Source organism: Alosa alosa, chromosome 8, assembly GCF_017589495.1.
Source record: "Alosa alosa isolate M-15738 ecotype Scorff River chromosome 8, AALO_Geno_1.1, whole genome shotgun sequence".
NCBI classification, from domain to species: domain Eukaryota; kingdom Metazoa; phylum Chordata; class Actinopteri; order Clupeiformes; family Clupeidae; genus Alosa; species Alosa alosa.
This window is the reverse complement of record NC_063196.1, coordinates 16,953,480-16,970,177: the sequence shown is the minus strand read 5'-3', so window position 1 is coordinate 16,970,177 and position 16,698 is coordinate 16,953,480. Positions and strand designations below refer to the sequence as shown.

At 41.5% G+C, this 16,698-nt stretch overlaps 3 protein-coding genes across 3 annotated transcripts; 2 read left to right on the top strand and 1 right to left on the bottom strand.

The window, feature by feature from the left end:
- The first annotated feature begins 2,208 nt into the window (after positions 1-2,208).
- On the top strand, positions 2,209-4,553 carry LOC125298991 (tubulin alpha-8 chain-like). The gene is made up of 5 exons (XM_048250003.1): positions 2,209-2,253; positions 2,393-2,450; positions 2,551-2,770; positions 2,867-3,015; positions 3,520-4,553. The coding sequence occupies exons 2-5, from the start codon at positions 2,448-2,450 to the stop codon at positions 4,492-4,494; spliced, it is 1,347 nt and encodes a 448-aa protein (XP_048105960.1). The 5' UTR covers positions 2,209-2,253; positions 2,393-2,447; the 3' UTR covers positions 4,495-4,553.
- Positions 4,554-8,100: 3,547 nt separating this feature from the next.
- LOC125298990 (tubulin alpha-8 chain-like) lies at positions 8,101-10,139 on the top strand. The gene is made up of 4 exons (XM_048250002.1): positions 8,101-8,196; positions 8,291-8,510; positions 8,622-8,770; positions 9,119-10,139. The coding sequence occupies exons 1-4, from the start codon at positions 8,194-8,196 to the stop codon at positions 10,094-10,096; spliced, it is 1,350 nt and encodes a 449-aa protein (XP_048105959.1). The 5' UTR covers positions 8,101-8,193; the 3' UTR covers positions 10,097-10,139.
- Positions 10,140-11,692: 1,553 nt separating this feature from the next.
- cfap206 (cilia and flagella associated protein 206) lies at positions 11,693-16,514 on the bottom strand. Its single transcript, XM_048249997.1, has 12 exons — positions 16,276-16,514; positions 16,064-16,147; positions 15,880-15,970; positions 15,578-15,766; positions 15,327-15,485; positions 14,817-15,031; positions 14,312-14,431; positions 13,790-13,988; positions 13,359-13,499; positions 13,081-13,274; positions 12,615-12,758; positions 11,693-11,950 (listed from the first exon to the last, which is right to left on the bottom strand). Exons 1-12 carry the CDS (start codon positions 16,381-16,383, stop codon positions 11,723-11,725), a joined length of 1,872 nt encoding a protein of 623 aa, XP_048105954.1. The 5' UTR covers positions 16,384-16,514; the 3' UTR covers positions 11,693-11,722.
- Positions 16,515-16,698: the final 184 nt, after the last annotated feature.

The following is a 16,698-nucleotide window of genomic DNA, read 5'->3' as shown; positions in this document are numbered from 1 at the left end:
AGGACCTGGCAGAGCTCAAGGCCTACACACCTAGCCAATCAACAGTCAAAACACATCTGTGTCTACCTTGAAGCAAGAACATAGCGTCCGCATGGCTTCCAGTGTTTGCGGCCTACACGTGGAACAGGATAACTTGGGTCAGGTTCTATTAGCATGGGGAGCAGGGAGCTTGGAGAAACAAGTATTTAAGCAAAATGGTAATACTTTCTATGGGGCCTTTATTAAATTTACAAATGGAAAATGTAAACCAAATGTTTATGTTTCAAGGCTAAATATAGGCCAATCCAGTGACAAGGAACACATCTGAAGAGGGCGACAGATGTATGACACATGAGCGATTGATCAGAAGATGTTTTTTTGGTGTTTTGTTCATTTTCAAAAACAATTAGAGACTTTGCTGCCATAACATTTTGTTTAAACAAACGCAAAAACTAAACAAATAATTGCTACAACATGGCATTTATGATTTCGTCATAGCATAACTGCGTGCCCGCATGTTGGTGGTGTTGCTATGGTCAAGGGCGCCTGCAGGAATAAAATTGGTGGAAATATTTAACACCTTTCTACCACCTAGGAACACTAAGGATAGCGTTTTTCATATTTTTCCTTTTCCAATTTCAGGTTCGGGCATTTGGTCAGCTAGAAAGCAGCCTGCATACTTTCACACAAATATTTGGTCAACTTCATACAGCCATAAAAAAGCTATTGCCCTCCATTTTTGCAAATCATTATCAGCTCGGTGCATGTGTTTTTCAGATTTAGGCTATTGCAAGTGCATAAACTAATGGCAATGCTTAGCCTTCATTCAGAATTCTTTAATTTTTGGATTTATTAGTTATTTTAGTTTTATTTTTGAAATGATCAAACAAAAATTAGCCTATTACACATGTTAAAATCGATTTTTCATTTTTGAAACTCATTTTGGTTAGCCAAATCGATTTCAATATCGATATTCGATTTTAAAGTGACAGCCCTAGTGTGTGTGCATGCATGTATCTATGTGTGTATGTGCGTGTGTGCATGAGTGCCTGTTTGTGAGCTTTGTAAAAATGAAGTAAATACATTTCAACATCATCCTGTACCCTTTGCTCAACACCATCATCTACAGGCAGATGCGTGTACAGGCAGATGTAGTCCAGGACCAAACGAAATTTCCGTAAAAGTCTACCCACAAGTGTGCCCTGGTGTTTATTGGCTGTAGCTGCTGAACACATAAACTGAACCCAACATGCATTTCCCCCGTGTTTGCTGTAGCTGCTGAACACAGCATCTGAACAACACACGCTTCTCATACTGCAGCTATAGAAGATGATGATTTATTTGATAAAGATGGATTGGAAAGATGGAAAAGAAAAGTTTTTTTTATCGCTTTCAAATACAGTATAGCTGAAATTGTAACATCCAAGCCGATAAAATAACAGCATTTAAGGTAAGAATTTATTCAACTGTATCATAGCAATAGGTGGTGTTGCTGATGCTGTTTGTGTGTGTGGCATGTGTGTGTGCACATTTGGTTATGTGCATGTGCTCCAGCAATGGTCTGACAATGTTGATAAGTTTATTCTTGTGTGAACCACTGTCTCATGTCTTTATATAATTATATAACTGGCAATGCTTTCAACACAAAAGACTATTTTTGGCATTGTAAACTGAAGCAAAAGTGAAAAGGTGGTCTGTTGTATTGTGTCAAGAATTTAAAGGGCCGTTCACACCAGAAACAATAACTATAACCCATAACGATAAAAATGTCCACACTGACTGACCAACGATAAAGTATCTCCTTTATCCTCTATACGCAAAGTATCTCCTTGTGATGGCTAAAATGTGATGGGTTCTGATTGGCTGTTAGCTTTTTATCGTTCTCAAAATCGATCTGAAAGTGATCCCCAACAATATTGTTCTTCATGTCGTTATCGTTTCTATCGTTCATAGTTTATATGTGAACGTCGTCATTCATATTAACAAGAACAATATTTTTTATATAGTTAACGTTATAGTTATCATTCTTGGTGTGAACGGCCCTTAAGTTAGAACAAACCGTCAAATTTAGCTTAAAGACCTGTATCCTGTGCACGGTGTCCTATTAGGCCTACTAACTGGGTGAGTGAGTCTTGAAAAGGTAAATCAATTAGCCAATCAGACATTGGACAAGAGGTGCTAATTGGAAGCCACGCCTTATACCCAACCATCACTATATATCACACAGACCCAGAGGTGGTCAGAAGTGGTCTTTCATGTTTGTTCACGTAACAGGTAAGTTGTCAGAGACATTACAGTTTTAACTAATGTTCTTTTTTAACATTTAACAGTTTCTTTAGGTTCTTCATGGAGCTTTTTTGAAATTATTATTAAAAGAAGCCTAATGCAAGTATTTATTGATTATTTGGTGAAGGTGCATTTGGAGGAGCCTGCGTTTTCGACAGACTTTTTAGATTATTATTTGAAGAATGGTGAGTGCCTCTTATAAGTTAGGCTTACTGTTTGACTTGGGTGATGGGCCAGGTATTTGTCATGATGGGGGTTTTATATATATTTTCTTTATCATTTTAGAGGGAATGCATTTCTGTCCATGTTGGCCAAGCTGGTGTGCAGATTGGAAACTCGTGTTGGGAATTGTACTGCTTGGAACATGGTATCTGCCCAGATGGAACAGCTGCTGATGATAGCAAAACTCTACTGGACTCCTCCTTTGGCACTTTTTTCAGTGAGACTGGTCCTGGGAAGTATGTTCCTAGGTCCATATTTGTTGACTTGGAGCCATCAGTTATAGGTGAGTACTGTCCTATTTGAAATAGTTGTTTGGCTTTTGAGCAAATGTAAATAAAAATTTGGGTTTGTGAAAGGCTGACTTGATATTTCCTGACAGATGAGATCCGTAATGGGTCCTACCGTCAGCTGTACCATCCGGAGCAGTTGATTAGTGGTAAAGAGGATGCAGCCAACAACTACGCTCGTGGTCACTACACCATTGGAAAGGAAATTGTGGATCCGGTCCTGGACAGGATTCGTAAAATGGTAGGTGACCAGATTAACAGTTGCTTGCTCAACTTTTCAAAGATTGGTGAACATATTTCCTTGCATTCAGTATCTTTAGTATTGGCGTGCACATGTTTTTGGTGATTCTGTACCCCCATTTAGTGTGATTTCCTCATTTGAGGCCTCAACATCACAGGTCTCCAACAGGTAGCGAGCTACCAGCCCCCTTTAAGCTCTCCAAAAGGTTTGAGGAAGATGTAGAACCCAGTCACTTGAGAAACATGTTAAAATTCAGTCTACAAAGAGAGAAGGTAGATGAGTTGACATTAACCTTTAAAAAGCATAAGCATTAAAAAGTAGCTCTGACCCCTGCTCTACATTATATCTGTAAGGGGTAGGATTGTTTGAGAATCATAACAGGGTGTGTTTGATGTTTTTCTAGTTTGTTGCAGAAAATCCACTTGGCCTTTGTTTGCATTATCTCTAGGAGTTCAGAATTTCTAATTTCTGGTGCAGAATGTGACTACTGAATTTGTGTCTCAGACAGACCAGTGCTCGGGTCTCCAGGGATTCCTCATCTTCCACAGCTTTGGAGGAGGCACTGGCTCTGGCTTCACCTCCCTGCTGATGGAGCGTCTGTCTGTGGACTACGGCAAGAAGTCCAAGCTGGAGTTCTCCGTGTACCCTGCTCCCCAGGTGTCCACTGCTGTAGTGGAGCCCTACAACTCCATCCTCACGACCCACACCACTCTAGAGCACTCTGACTGTGCCTTCATGGTGGATAACGAAGCCATTTTTGATATTTGCAAGCGCAACCTTGACATTGAGCGTCCCTCCTACACCAATCTGAATCGCCTTGTCGCCCAGATCGTCTCGTCTATCACTGCATCTCTACGCTTTGATGGGGCTCTGAATGTGGATCTCACGGAGTTCCAGACTAACCTGGTTCCCTACCCCCGTATTCACTTCCCCCTGGTCACCTACTCGCCAATAATCTCTGCGGAAAAGGCATACCATGAGCAGCTCTCTGTGCCTGAGATCACAAATGCTTGTTTTGAGCCAGTTAATCAGATGGTGAAGTGTGACCCGAGGCGTGGTAAGTACATGGCCTGCTGCGTGCTGTACCGTGGGGATGTGGTACCCAAAGACGTCAACGGTGCCATTGCTGCCATCAAGGCCCGCCGATCCATTCAGTTTGTGGACTGGTGCCCCACCGGCTTCAAGGTGGGCATCAACTACCAGCCGCCAACAGTGGTGCCAGGAGGTGACTTGGCCAAGGTGCAGAGGGCCGTGTGTATGCTGAGCAACACGACTGCCATCGCTGAGGCCTGGGCTCGTCTGGACCATAAGTTTGACCTGATGTATGCCAAGAGGGCCTTTGTGCACTGGTATGTGGGTGAGGGCATGGAAGAGGGGGAGTTCAGTGAGGCCAGAGAAGACATGGCTGCACTGGAGAAGGACTATGAGGAAGTTGGGGCAGACTCGGCAGAGGATGGTGAAGAGGAGGAAGAGTACTAGAGTTTCTAAGGTTATGTAGTTGTGTGTCAGTTTAACTAATAAATGTTTGTATTGCAAATTTTTTTTGTGAGTAATTTACTGCATTACCTGACACCCCTATGGTATATTGCAAAATCAAGCGCACAGAATTATTTCTCAGCCTCCATTCACATGCCCCTAGAGAGTAACACTGTAGCTGCCTGGCTGCATTAGCTGCTGACTGTAGCAACTCAAGCTAGGTAAAACTGATTTTCTTTTCTTTTTTCCCGCAACAACGTTCCATGTGAGCACTTGCTGGATTTCTCTAACACAAGGCATCTGAACACACAACACATTTTGATATTTTTTCTTACTGTGGGTGTTTTATTTAAGTGTATTAAGATTCCAGGCACATATCTTGATCACATGGACCGTATCTGTGCTTCTGTACATTCAGACACAAACACCTTCACTGCCCCTCTTTGCTTCTATGCCAGATGCCACTGGCACATTTCCCCAATATAATCTAACGCTTTCTGACTTGCAGGAGCTCAGCTCAATGGGACCTGCCATACATACAGTAGCAGATGGAAGTGTGTTTGTCTGTGCATGTGATATATTTGTGTGTGTGTTAGGGCTGTCACAAAAAATCCTGTTTGATAATTTAAACTGAAATGTAGACCAATTCAATCATATAATCGATTTTCTGTGTCTCACGTTTCAACCAGGAACGTGTCTGAAGATGGCGTCAGACGTATGACACATGAGCGATTGAGCAGAAGTTCTGCATTTATTGAAGTTTTTTCAGCTTGCTGTGTGTGTGATTTGATTGAGCTCTAACATTAGAATTACACAATCCATAAAGAATCAGATTGGTTTACTGGTCTAAATGAGAAGGAAGGGTTATTAGGTCTACTTGAAAATAAAATCCTCTCTTCCTCAGGACTAGTGACACTGAAATGGACTTGAGTCTCTAGTGCCATATCCACAACATTCAGTTGATCAAATAGAGTACCACATTTGATAAAGTGATTAAAAGCATTACAGATCTCATTTACCACTTTAGAGTCCAACATAATTTGTTGAGTGGTTGAAGAAACACCTTTAAGTGACTTGATCACCTCTCCAGAATTTCGCTGGATTACTACCACAGTCAGACAGATTGATCAAATAATAGATTTTGCCCTTTTCACCAAGTAAGTGCATGTATTTCTAAGATGTCTGAAAGTTTGCCAATCACCATCACAGTGGCTTTTGCCGATCTTGCCAATGCCCAATCTTTGTTTCTTTGAGAAATAATCTCACGTAGATCATGACTAAACCAAGGGGCATGTTTGGTGTTAACAGTCTGGAAGTTTGCAATGCAAGTTCAGCATCTGGGATAAGATTTAAAGAAGTCACTGCCATGTAGATCATGTAAAAATGCCTGCTCTTCAAATCTTTTTAAAGATCTCTTATTTACATACAGAGGCCCTGATCTTTTTCTTCTACCATTTCTAATGCAGCCCACAGGACAATGATCACTGAAATCCATTGGGAATACACAACTACTGTATGCATATAATTATGAGGCTTATTGGTAAGAATGAGATCTAACTGGGATGAACGACTGGGAATTTTCAAATTAGGTCGTGTGGGTTCTGTGACTATTTGGGTAAGATTCAACTTATTACACAGATGTTTTAAGTCATCAGCTGCTGGAGACATCCAATCTAGGTTAGGGACCCCTAAAATGACAGATTCAGAATTAACCAGAGAAGTTAATTGCTCTGAGAGACTATGTAGTGCATCAGGATTGGCAGGGGATGGACGGTAAACGCCCACAAACACCAGAGAACAGCCACCGAGTTTTACGCTAATGGCTAATAAATCAAACTGACCCGGGACAGAGGTGGATACACTTATAGAGAAGCTAAAACTGTATATCAAGGTGATGGATCATGCGAGTTGCCTGTTACCTATTCTTGGTATTTGTCAGGGTTCTAGTCATTTTAAATGTAAAATGTTCCTCCATTGATACCTTGTCATCTCTGTCAGATGGATGAAAAAAAGAATAGATGATCTGTTCACCCAAGGATATTTGTCCATTAAACCAATACATTTCATATGCAAGTTCATTTGTAATTTTTATGCTTCTAAATATTGCTGTTCATTATAAAGGTTAAAAACAAGATCTTAAAATCTATACAACCAAAGCATTATGCAAACACTGACTTGTCTATATGAATGTTATATAATTGATTTCAAAACCTGTGTGCATAATTAAGGGATTAGCCAAAACCACATTAACAAAGATGTGTTAATAGTTTTTGAAAATCTTTGCTGTGCTGTGATCTGGTTCAATCTGAGGAATCGAGGAGAGTGGAGGTGAAGACCTCTGAAGATCAATGCAGAGAGGGACAGCAGAGTGGAGATGAAGACCTCAACGATCATGTGGAGATGGCTGAAGACAGCATCTGAACTCAATACTCTTTTCACCTTTATTGGCTGTAGCGGCTGAACACATAAACTGAACCCAACATGTTTCCCCTGTGCTTGCTCTAGCTGCTGAACACAGAATCTGAACCATTGCTATCTATACTGCAGCTATTATGATTTATTTGATAAAAATGGATTCTCTAGTATTTTTTAGTAAATACTAAGTATTTAGTAGTATTTTCTTTAGTATTCTTAGTATAAGTATATATACTCTTTTGATCCCGTGAGGGAAATTTGGTCTCTGCATTTATCCCAATTAGTGAAACACACACAGCACACACACAGTGAGGTAAAGCACACACTAATCCCGACACAGTGAGCTGCCTGCTACAGCAGCGCTTGGGAAGCAGTAAGGGGTTAGGTGCCTTGCTCAAGGGCACTTCAGCCATTCCTACTGGTTGGGGTTCAAACCGGCAACCCTCCGGTTCCAAATCCAAAGCGCTAACCAGCAGGCCACAGCTGCCCACATGTAGTATGTATGTATGTATGTATGTTTTTTTTACCACTTTCAAATACAGTATAGCTGAAATTGTAACATCCAAGCCGATAAAATAACAGCATTTAAGGTGAGAATTTATTCAACTGTATCATAGCAATAAGTATGGTGTTGCTGATGCTGTTTGTGTGTGTGTGTGCACATTTGGTTATGAGCATGTAGTTGCTCCAGCAATGGTCTGATAATACTGATAATCCTATTCTTGTTCTCTGCATTCCCTACAAATAACAAAATCAAAGTGAACCACTGTCTCATGTCTTTATATAATTATATAAATGACAATGCTTTTAACACAAAAGACTATTTTTGGCATTGTAAACTGAAGTGAAACAAACAAAATAGTGAAAAAGTGGTCTGTGTTGTATTGTGTCAACAGTGGTCTGTGTTGTATTGTGTCAACAAGTCAGAACAAACGGACAAATCCTGCATGCATGGTGGCCTTATATTACTAACTGGGTGAGTGAGTCTTGAAAAGGTAAATCAATTAGCCAATCAGACATTGGACAAGAGGTGCTAATTGGAAGCCACGCCTTATTCCCAACAATCACTATATATCACACTGACCCAGAGTTTTTTTTTTTGTGCTTGTTCATGTAACAGGTAAGTTAAGGATTTAACTAGTGTCCTTAATATTTCACAGTTTCTTTAGGTCCTTCGTGGAACTTCTTGTTAAAAGAAGCCTAATGCAATGTATTTATTGATTATTTGGTCAAGGTGCATTTGGAGAAACTTGCAGTTTGGACAGACTTTAAATTACTATTTCAAGAATGGTGAGTGCCTTATAAGTTAGGCTTACTGTTTGACTTGGATGATGGGTATTTGTCACAATGGTTTTTTTTATATATATTTTCTTGATCATTTTAGAGGGAATGCATTTCTATCCATGTTGGCCAAGCTGGTGTGCAGATTGGAAACTCGTGTTGGGAATTGTACTGCTTGGAACATGGTATCTGCCCAGATGGAACAGCTGTTGGAAATGGCACAACTCTACTGGATTCCTCCTTTGGCACCTTTTTCAGTGAGACTGGTGCTGGGAAGTATGTTCCTAGGTCCATATTTGTTGACTTGGAGCCATCAGTTATAGGTCAGTAATGGTGGTGTCCTATTTCAAATGATCATTTGGCTTTTGAGTAAATGTAAATGAAGATTTGGGTTTGTGAAAGGCTGACTATATATGTATGATATTCCCTGACAGATGAGATCCGTAATGGGTCCTACCGGCAGCTGTACCACCCGGAGCAGTTGGTTAGTGGTAAAGAGGATGCAGCCAACAACTACGCTCGTGGTCACTACACCATTGGAAAGGAAATTGTGGATCCAGTCCTGGACAGGATTCGTAAAATGGTAGGTGACTAGATTAACAGTTGCCTGCTTACATTTCACTAATCTTTGAAAAGCTATTTCCAAAATTTCCCTCGGCATGAATAAAGTATCTATCTTTCCTTGCATTTAGTATCTTCAGTATTGGCGTGCACATGTGTTTTTGGTGATTCTGTGCCCCCATTTAGTGACATGTTTGATCCCTCAGTTGAGGCCTCATAACATCAGACATTGAGAATCATAACATGGTGTGTTTGATTGCTTTCAAGTTTGTTGCAGAAAACCTGCTGCTACACTTGCCCTTTGTTTGTATCATCTTGAGATACCAATTTATGGTGCAGAATGTGACTACTGAATTTGTTTTTGTCTCAGACCGACCAGTGCTCGGGTCTTCAGGGATTCCTCATCTTCCACAGCTATGGAGGAGGCACTGGCTCTGGCTTCACCTCCCTGCTGATGGAGCGTCTGTCTGTGGACTATGGCAAGAAGTCCAAGCTGGAGTTCTCCGTGTACCCTGCTCCCCAGGTGTCCACTGCTGTAGTGGAGCCCTACAACTCCATCCTCACGACCCACACCACTCTAGAGCACTCCGACTGTGCCTTCATGGTGGATAACGAAGCCATTTTTGATATTTGCAAGCGCAACCTTGACATTGAGCGTCCCTCCTACACCAATCTGAATCGCCTTGTTGCCCAGATCGTCTCGTCTATCACTGCATCTCTACGCTTTGATGGGGCTCTGAATGTGGATCTCACGGAGTTCCAGACTAACCTTGTTCCCTACCCCCGCATTCACTTCCCCCTGGTCACCTACTCGCCAATAATCTCTGCGGAAAAGGCATACCATGAGCAACTCTCTGTGCCCGAGATCACAAATGCTTGTTTTGAGCCAGCTAATCAGATGGTGAAGTGTGACCCAAGGCGTGGTAAGTACATGGCCTGCTGCGTGCTGTACCGTGGGGACGTGGTACCCAAAGATGTCAATGGCGCCATCGCTGCCATCAAGGCCCGTCGAAGCATTCAGTTTGTTGACTGGTGCCCCACCGGCTTCAAGGTGGGCATCAACTACCAGCCGCCAACGGTGGTGCCAGGAGGTGACTTGGCCAAGGTGCAGAGGGCCGTGTGTATGCTGAGCAACACGACTGCCATCGCCGAGGCCTGGGCTCGCCTGGACCATAAGTTTGACCTGATGTACGCCAAGAGGGCCTTTGTGCACTGGTATGTGGGTGAGGGCATGGAAGAGGGGGAGTTCAGTGAGGCCAGAGAAGACATGGCTGCACTGGAGAAGGACTATGAGGAAGTTGGGGCAGACTCAGCAGAGGACTGTGAAGAAGAGGAAGAAGAGTACTAACATGTTGTTGGTGTTGTGTTGTAATAAAAGTTTGCATTGGAAAGTCTTGCACGTGTCTGCATTTGTAAAGGACTGCTTTACTTCTAGAGCTGGGTCACAATTTCAATCAGCAGCTTTTGACACCATCAAAAATTGTCTGGTGTTCCTAGCATGGATCATAAGAAGCGAGTAGGTGGCATCGTAAATGCAGCTGCCATATTGCTAGGGGCTACACTGTTACTGTCTATGGCAACACTTGCCAGCAATCACAGACACCTGTCTAATTTTCAGTCAGTCACCTGCTTTTCCATTGGCCTCCAAGTATACCCCCACCAGGATGGCGGGGCTATTTGTGCACGTTCTGGAGCCTAATGTGGCATCTAGCTTTCTAATATCTATGGTTCCTAGTAGTAGGCTAATTTGCAAAAAAACAACTGATTAGGCAGCTTTTATGCGTACATGTACTGTACACATGCAGACTCGAGTCTAAAATGTGGCAAATGATTGTGCCAGGAGTCTCGCTCTCATTCAAATGACCAGTTATTAAAATTATGTGTGCTGAGAATTTTACAAATATGCTTTAACATAGAATGTGCAAAATGTAACTGTCAGACTGTTCTTGGTGGATTCTGAAAATGTTTAGTTTATTTTATGCATATGTAGTTTGTCCACATACTGATGTTCACATGATTTGTGTTCTTACAAAGCTTTCATTACTTAATCTGGGCTTAAAATACTTCAACTGCAAGTGACTATTAAATGACTGAATACAGAACCCTTCATAATACCTGACTTTATCTGATACTTTTTTTTTTTGTATTCAACTATTTCATAGCATATGCTGAACTGAATAAGCAAATGCAATCATTCTGGTCTTTCTAGTTATACCACTTCCCCTGGTTACTCTTTATACACTTGGGTTGGGTTTGTGTAGATATGAGCACTGTCAACAGACTGTAAACTGTCATCTTGGCCCAGTTGTTCAAAAGAAATCTGATCGGATTTTGGCTATCGGATTGGATTAAATCTGGAAAATGGGTTGTTCAAAGGGAAAAAAGGATCCTGAAATCAGATTGGATCACGTTATCTAATCTTGGTTTTGATCTGGATAAAACCTTCACTTTGTGTTCAAAAGTTTTGAGTTGGATTGGGATAAATTTGATCCAAAAAATTAGGATTACCCTGATCCCAACAGAAGGGTGGATTTTAGGCACAAAATGTTACTAAGCCCTTTCACACTGCCAAAATCCCTTACTAGGATAGGAGACAAAGTATGACTGTTTGTATTTATGTATTTGTCGTGGATAAGATGAGGGGTCTGATTCCATTTAGAAACGCAGGTAATCCGGATTTCATAATCCTAAAAATTGCTTTGAAAAACAGGCATAAAATAAACATGGATTACCTCATCCTGGATTGTAAAACATGGGATTTCCAAATCCCGATCATTCTGATCCAGGTTAAACTTTTTGAACAACTGGGTCCTGATGCCAACCTCTGAGGTTTTAATAACCTTGCTTAATGCTCACTGCCGCTTTATTTTGATATGCAAAGCAGTAACTCCTACAGTAGAAATGGTATTCAATTTAAATTAGTTTCAGCCTATTGCTTGCAAAATTGAGAACAAAACATTTATTTCGAATAGAGCTACTCATCAACTGATCTGGTCAATATTGTTTTGGTCATGATCGTTGGTCCTGGCTTTCCACCTCGTAACCCAGCCAGGTACACCTTTGGTTTGGGGACGTTGGTCTCGGCATCTTTTTTAGTCTGGCATCCAACATCTTTTGGCTGGTATGTTTGCGTCACATTGTTCCTCCTCATGTGACTCAGGTTGGTCTGCACTGAATGTGTGACTTTGCTCCGTAGGTTAGCCTGTAACAACCATAACCCATTTACACTATTTATTTTTTATTGAAACTATTTATTTCTTGTGAATTTGTAGTTTAAAATCTCTCTCATTCAAACTGACTTGTAAGTCTGATTTCTAAAATTATTTACTAAATTCATTGATCCCTGTTGACATTCCACAAATACATATTTCTATAAGAAATAGAATATACATTTCTCACAGAATGTTGGGGATATCTGGCTTTCGGGTGAAATGTAATGTTTCAGTACAGAATATACTGAAACACTGAACTGTTGGAAAGTCTAAAAGTTTAGAGAAGGTCACATTAAGTTTATTTGTAAAGGTTATAGTGGATTTTAGTTCATCCTGAAATTTCACTCGAAAGCCGAATATCCCTGTATATACTGCTCAAAAAAATTAAGAGAAACACTTCAATCATACACTGGATCGATACTCTGACAATGTTTGGTTCTGAGCACAAGTAAAACTTTTGAGGCTTGAAGTTTTATTTTGCAAGAACTGTCAGTCATTCTGTGAATGTAGTTTGAGAATGGAGAAAAGGTTGGAAGGTTTCATAAAATGTGTTAACAATTATGGAAAACTGTAAGTGTTCCCTTAATTTTTTTGAGCAGTGTATATATACATACACAAACACATACTGCACATAAGTACTCCAGATCTACTGACCAGCTGCATGGCTTTCCTCCGGAGCTCCCATTCATTCCACTCGTAGGTCTTAACAATATTTGTCTCCACCAAGTGGGTGTCTGTCTGAGTGCTGCTGTCACATTTGGAAATGGGTTTTACCAGTAGTCTCTGGCCTGATTGCATCTGCAGGGTTACAGTGAACTATCAAGCACTTGTGTCATTTTTGTTTGAAATGATTATTGTGCTTTTTTAATGCCACAGTGAGTGACTTGTTTAGTGTGGGACGAAAATCTTTAAAACACTGATATAGATGTTAAATGATAAATGTGGCATAAAATGTACAAGTTTGATCAGCCTCTCACTTAACTGTGACCAGCATTACACTGCAATATATTGCACTGCAGTGTTTAAAAAACAGCATTTCTATGTGCTTGACGCAATTGCTGGGTATGCAAAATCGTTTTCAGAATGAAATGCCTGTTAACAAACAGGCATCGGGTCCCACCTGTGAGTATGGGGTGACACACGCAAACTGCTGATGGAGCTCCAAGAGCTGAATTAGTTCTGGACACTTCTTGGCTTTTTCTATGATGCCCTCAATGTACTCATCTGGGTTGGATGCAAAGCTACACGCTGCCTCCTTGGAGGAGAAGGCATAGTATTTCTCCTTGTGTTTCAGCACCCCTATCTGGGGATTCGCTGAGGATAGGAGAGAAAAGACAATTAGAAACGGGAGTTTAAGTTGAATATTATCTAAATGTCCATGGTGTCTTTATAATATACCTGGAATTAGAAGTCCATCTTTTTTCACCAGTGTGTAACCACAGATACCCTTGAATTGCAAGGGCAGTTGGTCAAAGTTAGCTGTGGTCTCGTGGAGGAACCAATCCTGTGCTTTGTACTCAGCTGGGTTGATCTTGTCCTCTGGGGAAGTGCAGAGAACAATAAAGAACTTGTTAAAAATAAGTGCTGAAAAGGGGAAACAATGAATGAAAATGAATGCTCTTTAGATGTTACAAAGATAATCCATGCCTGTTCTGTTTTCACACGAGCCAATGTGTGAAAAGTTACAAATTCTTTCAGCACTTATCAAATAACAGCTAATGAAATATGATAACCACAGGCAGAAAGCCACTTAATCTCCTGTGCAAACATCCTGCAGTTATGTGATTTCAGAGGCTTTACTGTACTGCACAGTACTGGACACATCCCACCTGCGCTATCCCGCAGTCTGACGTCGTCACTCTTGACGTCCTCGCCATCCAGAAGGGCCTGCAGCTGGCCTTCTGGCAGCAGGTGGGACTGGGCGCTCAGGAAGGGCCTCAGGCTGACCACCATGTTGTTGAGGATGCTGAGCATGAGCATCTCGTCCTGGAAGCTGGCCCAGAGCTTGGACAGGGCTGTGAAATGAGGCTGGCAAAGAGAGGAAGATGAAGGTGAGCAAAGGTGAACATGATAGATAGATAGAAAGATACATTATTGATCCCCAAGGGGAAATTCAAGGCCCTGCTGCTGAAAAACCAATCATGACTGCTGATCTAAGATCATTTTGATGCAATGCATTGTATCATTGTGCAAGAGGATATGGACAAAAACCATCTGACCCTGTTAAGTGCCTTGCTCAAGGACACAACGGTGGCAGCCAGGGACTGAACCCACAAGCTTTCTGCTACTGCATGTGAGCCTGGCTTCCTATCTACAACGCTAACAACCCTCCCCACTATGGCGACACTCACAAAAACCTGTGCGGTGGGCACGGCCGTCTTGGCGTGCACTGTGGCTTTAAGCAGACTCAGGCGGGACGTGAGATCAGTCTGCAGGGCCTCCACTTGCCTGGCACAGAGGATGGCATCAGCCTGAGGGGAAGACATACAGATGATATCTATCCCTCACAAAGTTCACATAAGTCATCTTTAAGCGTACCAATTACTATACAACACTATTGTATGTACACAAAGACCCACTTAAAATTAACCTAAAATTCAAAAATGCAAATACATATTCACTTATATCAGCCTTAATACAGTAGGGTATACAGTATTTAAGTACATAGATGGCAAATTGGTGTATATTGCTGAAATATTTCACTTTATAAGTAGCTTTTACTTCATGTTTGTGACTTGAATTTTTAAAACACACTTACAATACAGAGAAAGCAAACACGTCATATGAATTTGCTAAGACATGGTCTTGTGATCACATGATCACGTGTCACAAGACTTGTACTGTGCCTCAACTTACCAGGATGATTTTGAGGAAAGTCTCATGTTGTCTCACATTGTACAGGGCCTGCTGCAGCAGATCTGCTCTGATAGGGCAGTGCACTGTCCCAGCCTTGGGGTCAGCAAGCCTCTCCAGCAGGGAAGTGTACTGCCAGGCCAAGCCCTGGGATTCCTTTAGCTCCTTCTCAATGTCGATGATGGTGGAAGGTATGGCTTCGTTTAAAATGGAGGGCACTACATTCATAATAACAAGTTAATAGATTTGGTAAACTACAGGAAAGTAGACCTACCAGGCAAATAAATAACAGTAGGCCCTATAGAATGAAATAATATGCAACTTTATATTTGTCTTAGCTATTTTAGGCTACACTGATTCTAGATCTCCAAAATAATGGGATGTGGGTGACTCCAAAGGAGAGTTAACAAGAGATACTAAGGAGATGATAGAAGGGTTAAATATCTATTATTAATACATTCTATAATATGATTCAGATATTAATAAGGCTATATGACATTCCAGAGGTCTTACAGTCCTCAATTTCTTCTCCTCCTTTTCTACAGTCCTTGTTGAAGAGGCGAATGCCTGTTACTATCATGGTAAGCTCGGTTAGTTGCTGCTCCTTGTCTGCTTTGGTGAGAGACATGAAGGTCGCCAGCTCCGACTGAGGGAAGACACTCTGCAAAGCAGCTGCAAAAAGGTAGGCATAAATATGTTTGATTCAGATTGCAGCCACGATGCCTGTCCACTGAGGTTTCTGGAAATAACTGTCTTCAGCTCACCCGTGGCTTCCCGCACCGTGTTGATGTCCGTTGGTGAACCCAGACCAGAGCGCAGCAGCACATAGCTAACTATTTTCCGGTAGAGGCCCTCCAGGTCATCCCGAGTCCTCAATCGATTGTCAGTGATCTCGCGGCCTACAGAGGCGAGTCGTGACAGAAGGACTCTATGGTGCTCCTCCAGGAACTCACCTGAAGTCACCATGACCAACAATTCATGAGTTACAAAAGCACAGACATGTACCCGTTAGACTAGTCTGTATGTGGTCATGAGGCTGCTGCTGCTGTAGGGTAACGTTACTTACGTCGAGATGTGTAATTCATGTCAAAGTACACTTGCATTTTGATGGTGTCAAGAGCAGGACTTCTCTTATCCATAAGCTTGTCCACGCACACCTACAGAGGCGATATTATAGGCCTGAGCTTTAATAACAATAAATTAATTGTAGGCACATGATGTTCTGAATGATTAAATTAGCTTAACGTTACCTCAATAAGTCTTTGGACATCCTGCTTGGTTAGGGTGCGATCAACATTAAAATGATTCCCTGGATCTAAAACAATGGCCTTGACCTTCGAAAAGGAAGAAGGCACTTATCATCCGGAAATGAAATGAATTAACGTTACATTAATAACACATTCTCTGATTTAACCTACGCGGAAACACAGGGCAATTAATGTAACGTTAGGCTATCACTTACCATAAAGGCAACTAAGGTTTCGGAAACTGTCTGTCCTTTACTTGAACATTCTTGCGTAATTTCTCGAATAATACGTCTTATAACACTTTCCGCTTGAGTACGAGCCATGGTCCGTTATCCACAAACACTCACACACACGTGTCTATTTACAAAAAAAACAGATTTACTAACATTAACGTTAGCTCAACATTAACTTAGCTGGCTGGGTACTTCAATATTTATAAACAACGAAGTTGCCATAGTAACTTCATAAACGCAAGACCACACGCTCACCAAAGCTGTGTCCACCAGGGGGGGATCATGTCCAGCAATTTCGCCGTGGCTCTGACTTACAGTCTATGGGCTCTGATAACATTCTTTCCTCTCTTCCATTTGTAAGAGGGAAAAATGATCATTGGACAGGCCCAGTTTTAGCCCCACTCA

What these genes read in the sequence shown, in the direction of transcription:
- LOC125298991 (XM_048250003.1), top strand. An exon ending in CTTGGAGCCATCAGTTATAG is followed by an intron (nt 2,771 to 2,866) that starts GTGAGTACTGTC and finishes ATTTCCTGACAG; the next exon opens with ATGAGATCCGTAATGGGTCC. An exon ending in TGGACAGGATTCGTAAAATG is followed by an intron (nt 3,016 to 3,519) that starts GTAGGTGACCAG and finishes TTTGTGTCTCAG; the next exon opens with ACAGACCAGTGCTCGGGTCT.
- cfap206 (XM_048249997.1), bottom strand. Translation starts at nt 16,383, where the DNA reads ATGGCTCGTACTCAAGCGGAAAGTGTTATAAGACGTATTATTCGAGAA. An exon ending in CACGGTGCGGGAAGCCACGG is followed by an intron (nt 15,486 to 15,577) that starts GTGAGCTGAAGA and finishes ACCTTTTTGCAG; the next exon opens with CTGCTTTGCAGAGTGTCTTC. An exon ending in CAGACTGCGGGATAGCGCAG is followed by an intron (nt 13,500 to 13,789) that starts GTGGGATGTGTC and finishes GCACTTCCCCAG; the next exon opens with AGGACAAGATCAACCCAGCT.
- LOC125298990 (XM_048250002.1), top strand. An exon ending in CTTGGAGCCATCAGTTATAG is followed by an intron (nt 8,511 to 8,621) that starts GTCAGTAATGGT and finishes ATTCCCTGACAG; the next exon opens with ATGAGATCCGTAATGGGTCC. An exon ending in TGGACAGGATTCGTAAAATG is followed by an intron (nt 8,771 to 9,118) that starts GTAGGTGACTAG and finishes TTTTTGTCTCAG; the next exon opens with ACCGACCAGTGCTCGGGTCT.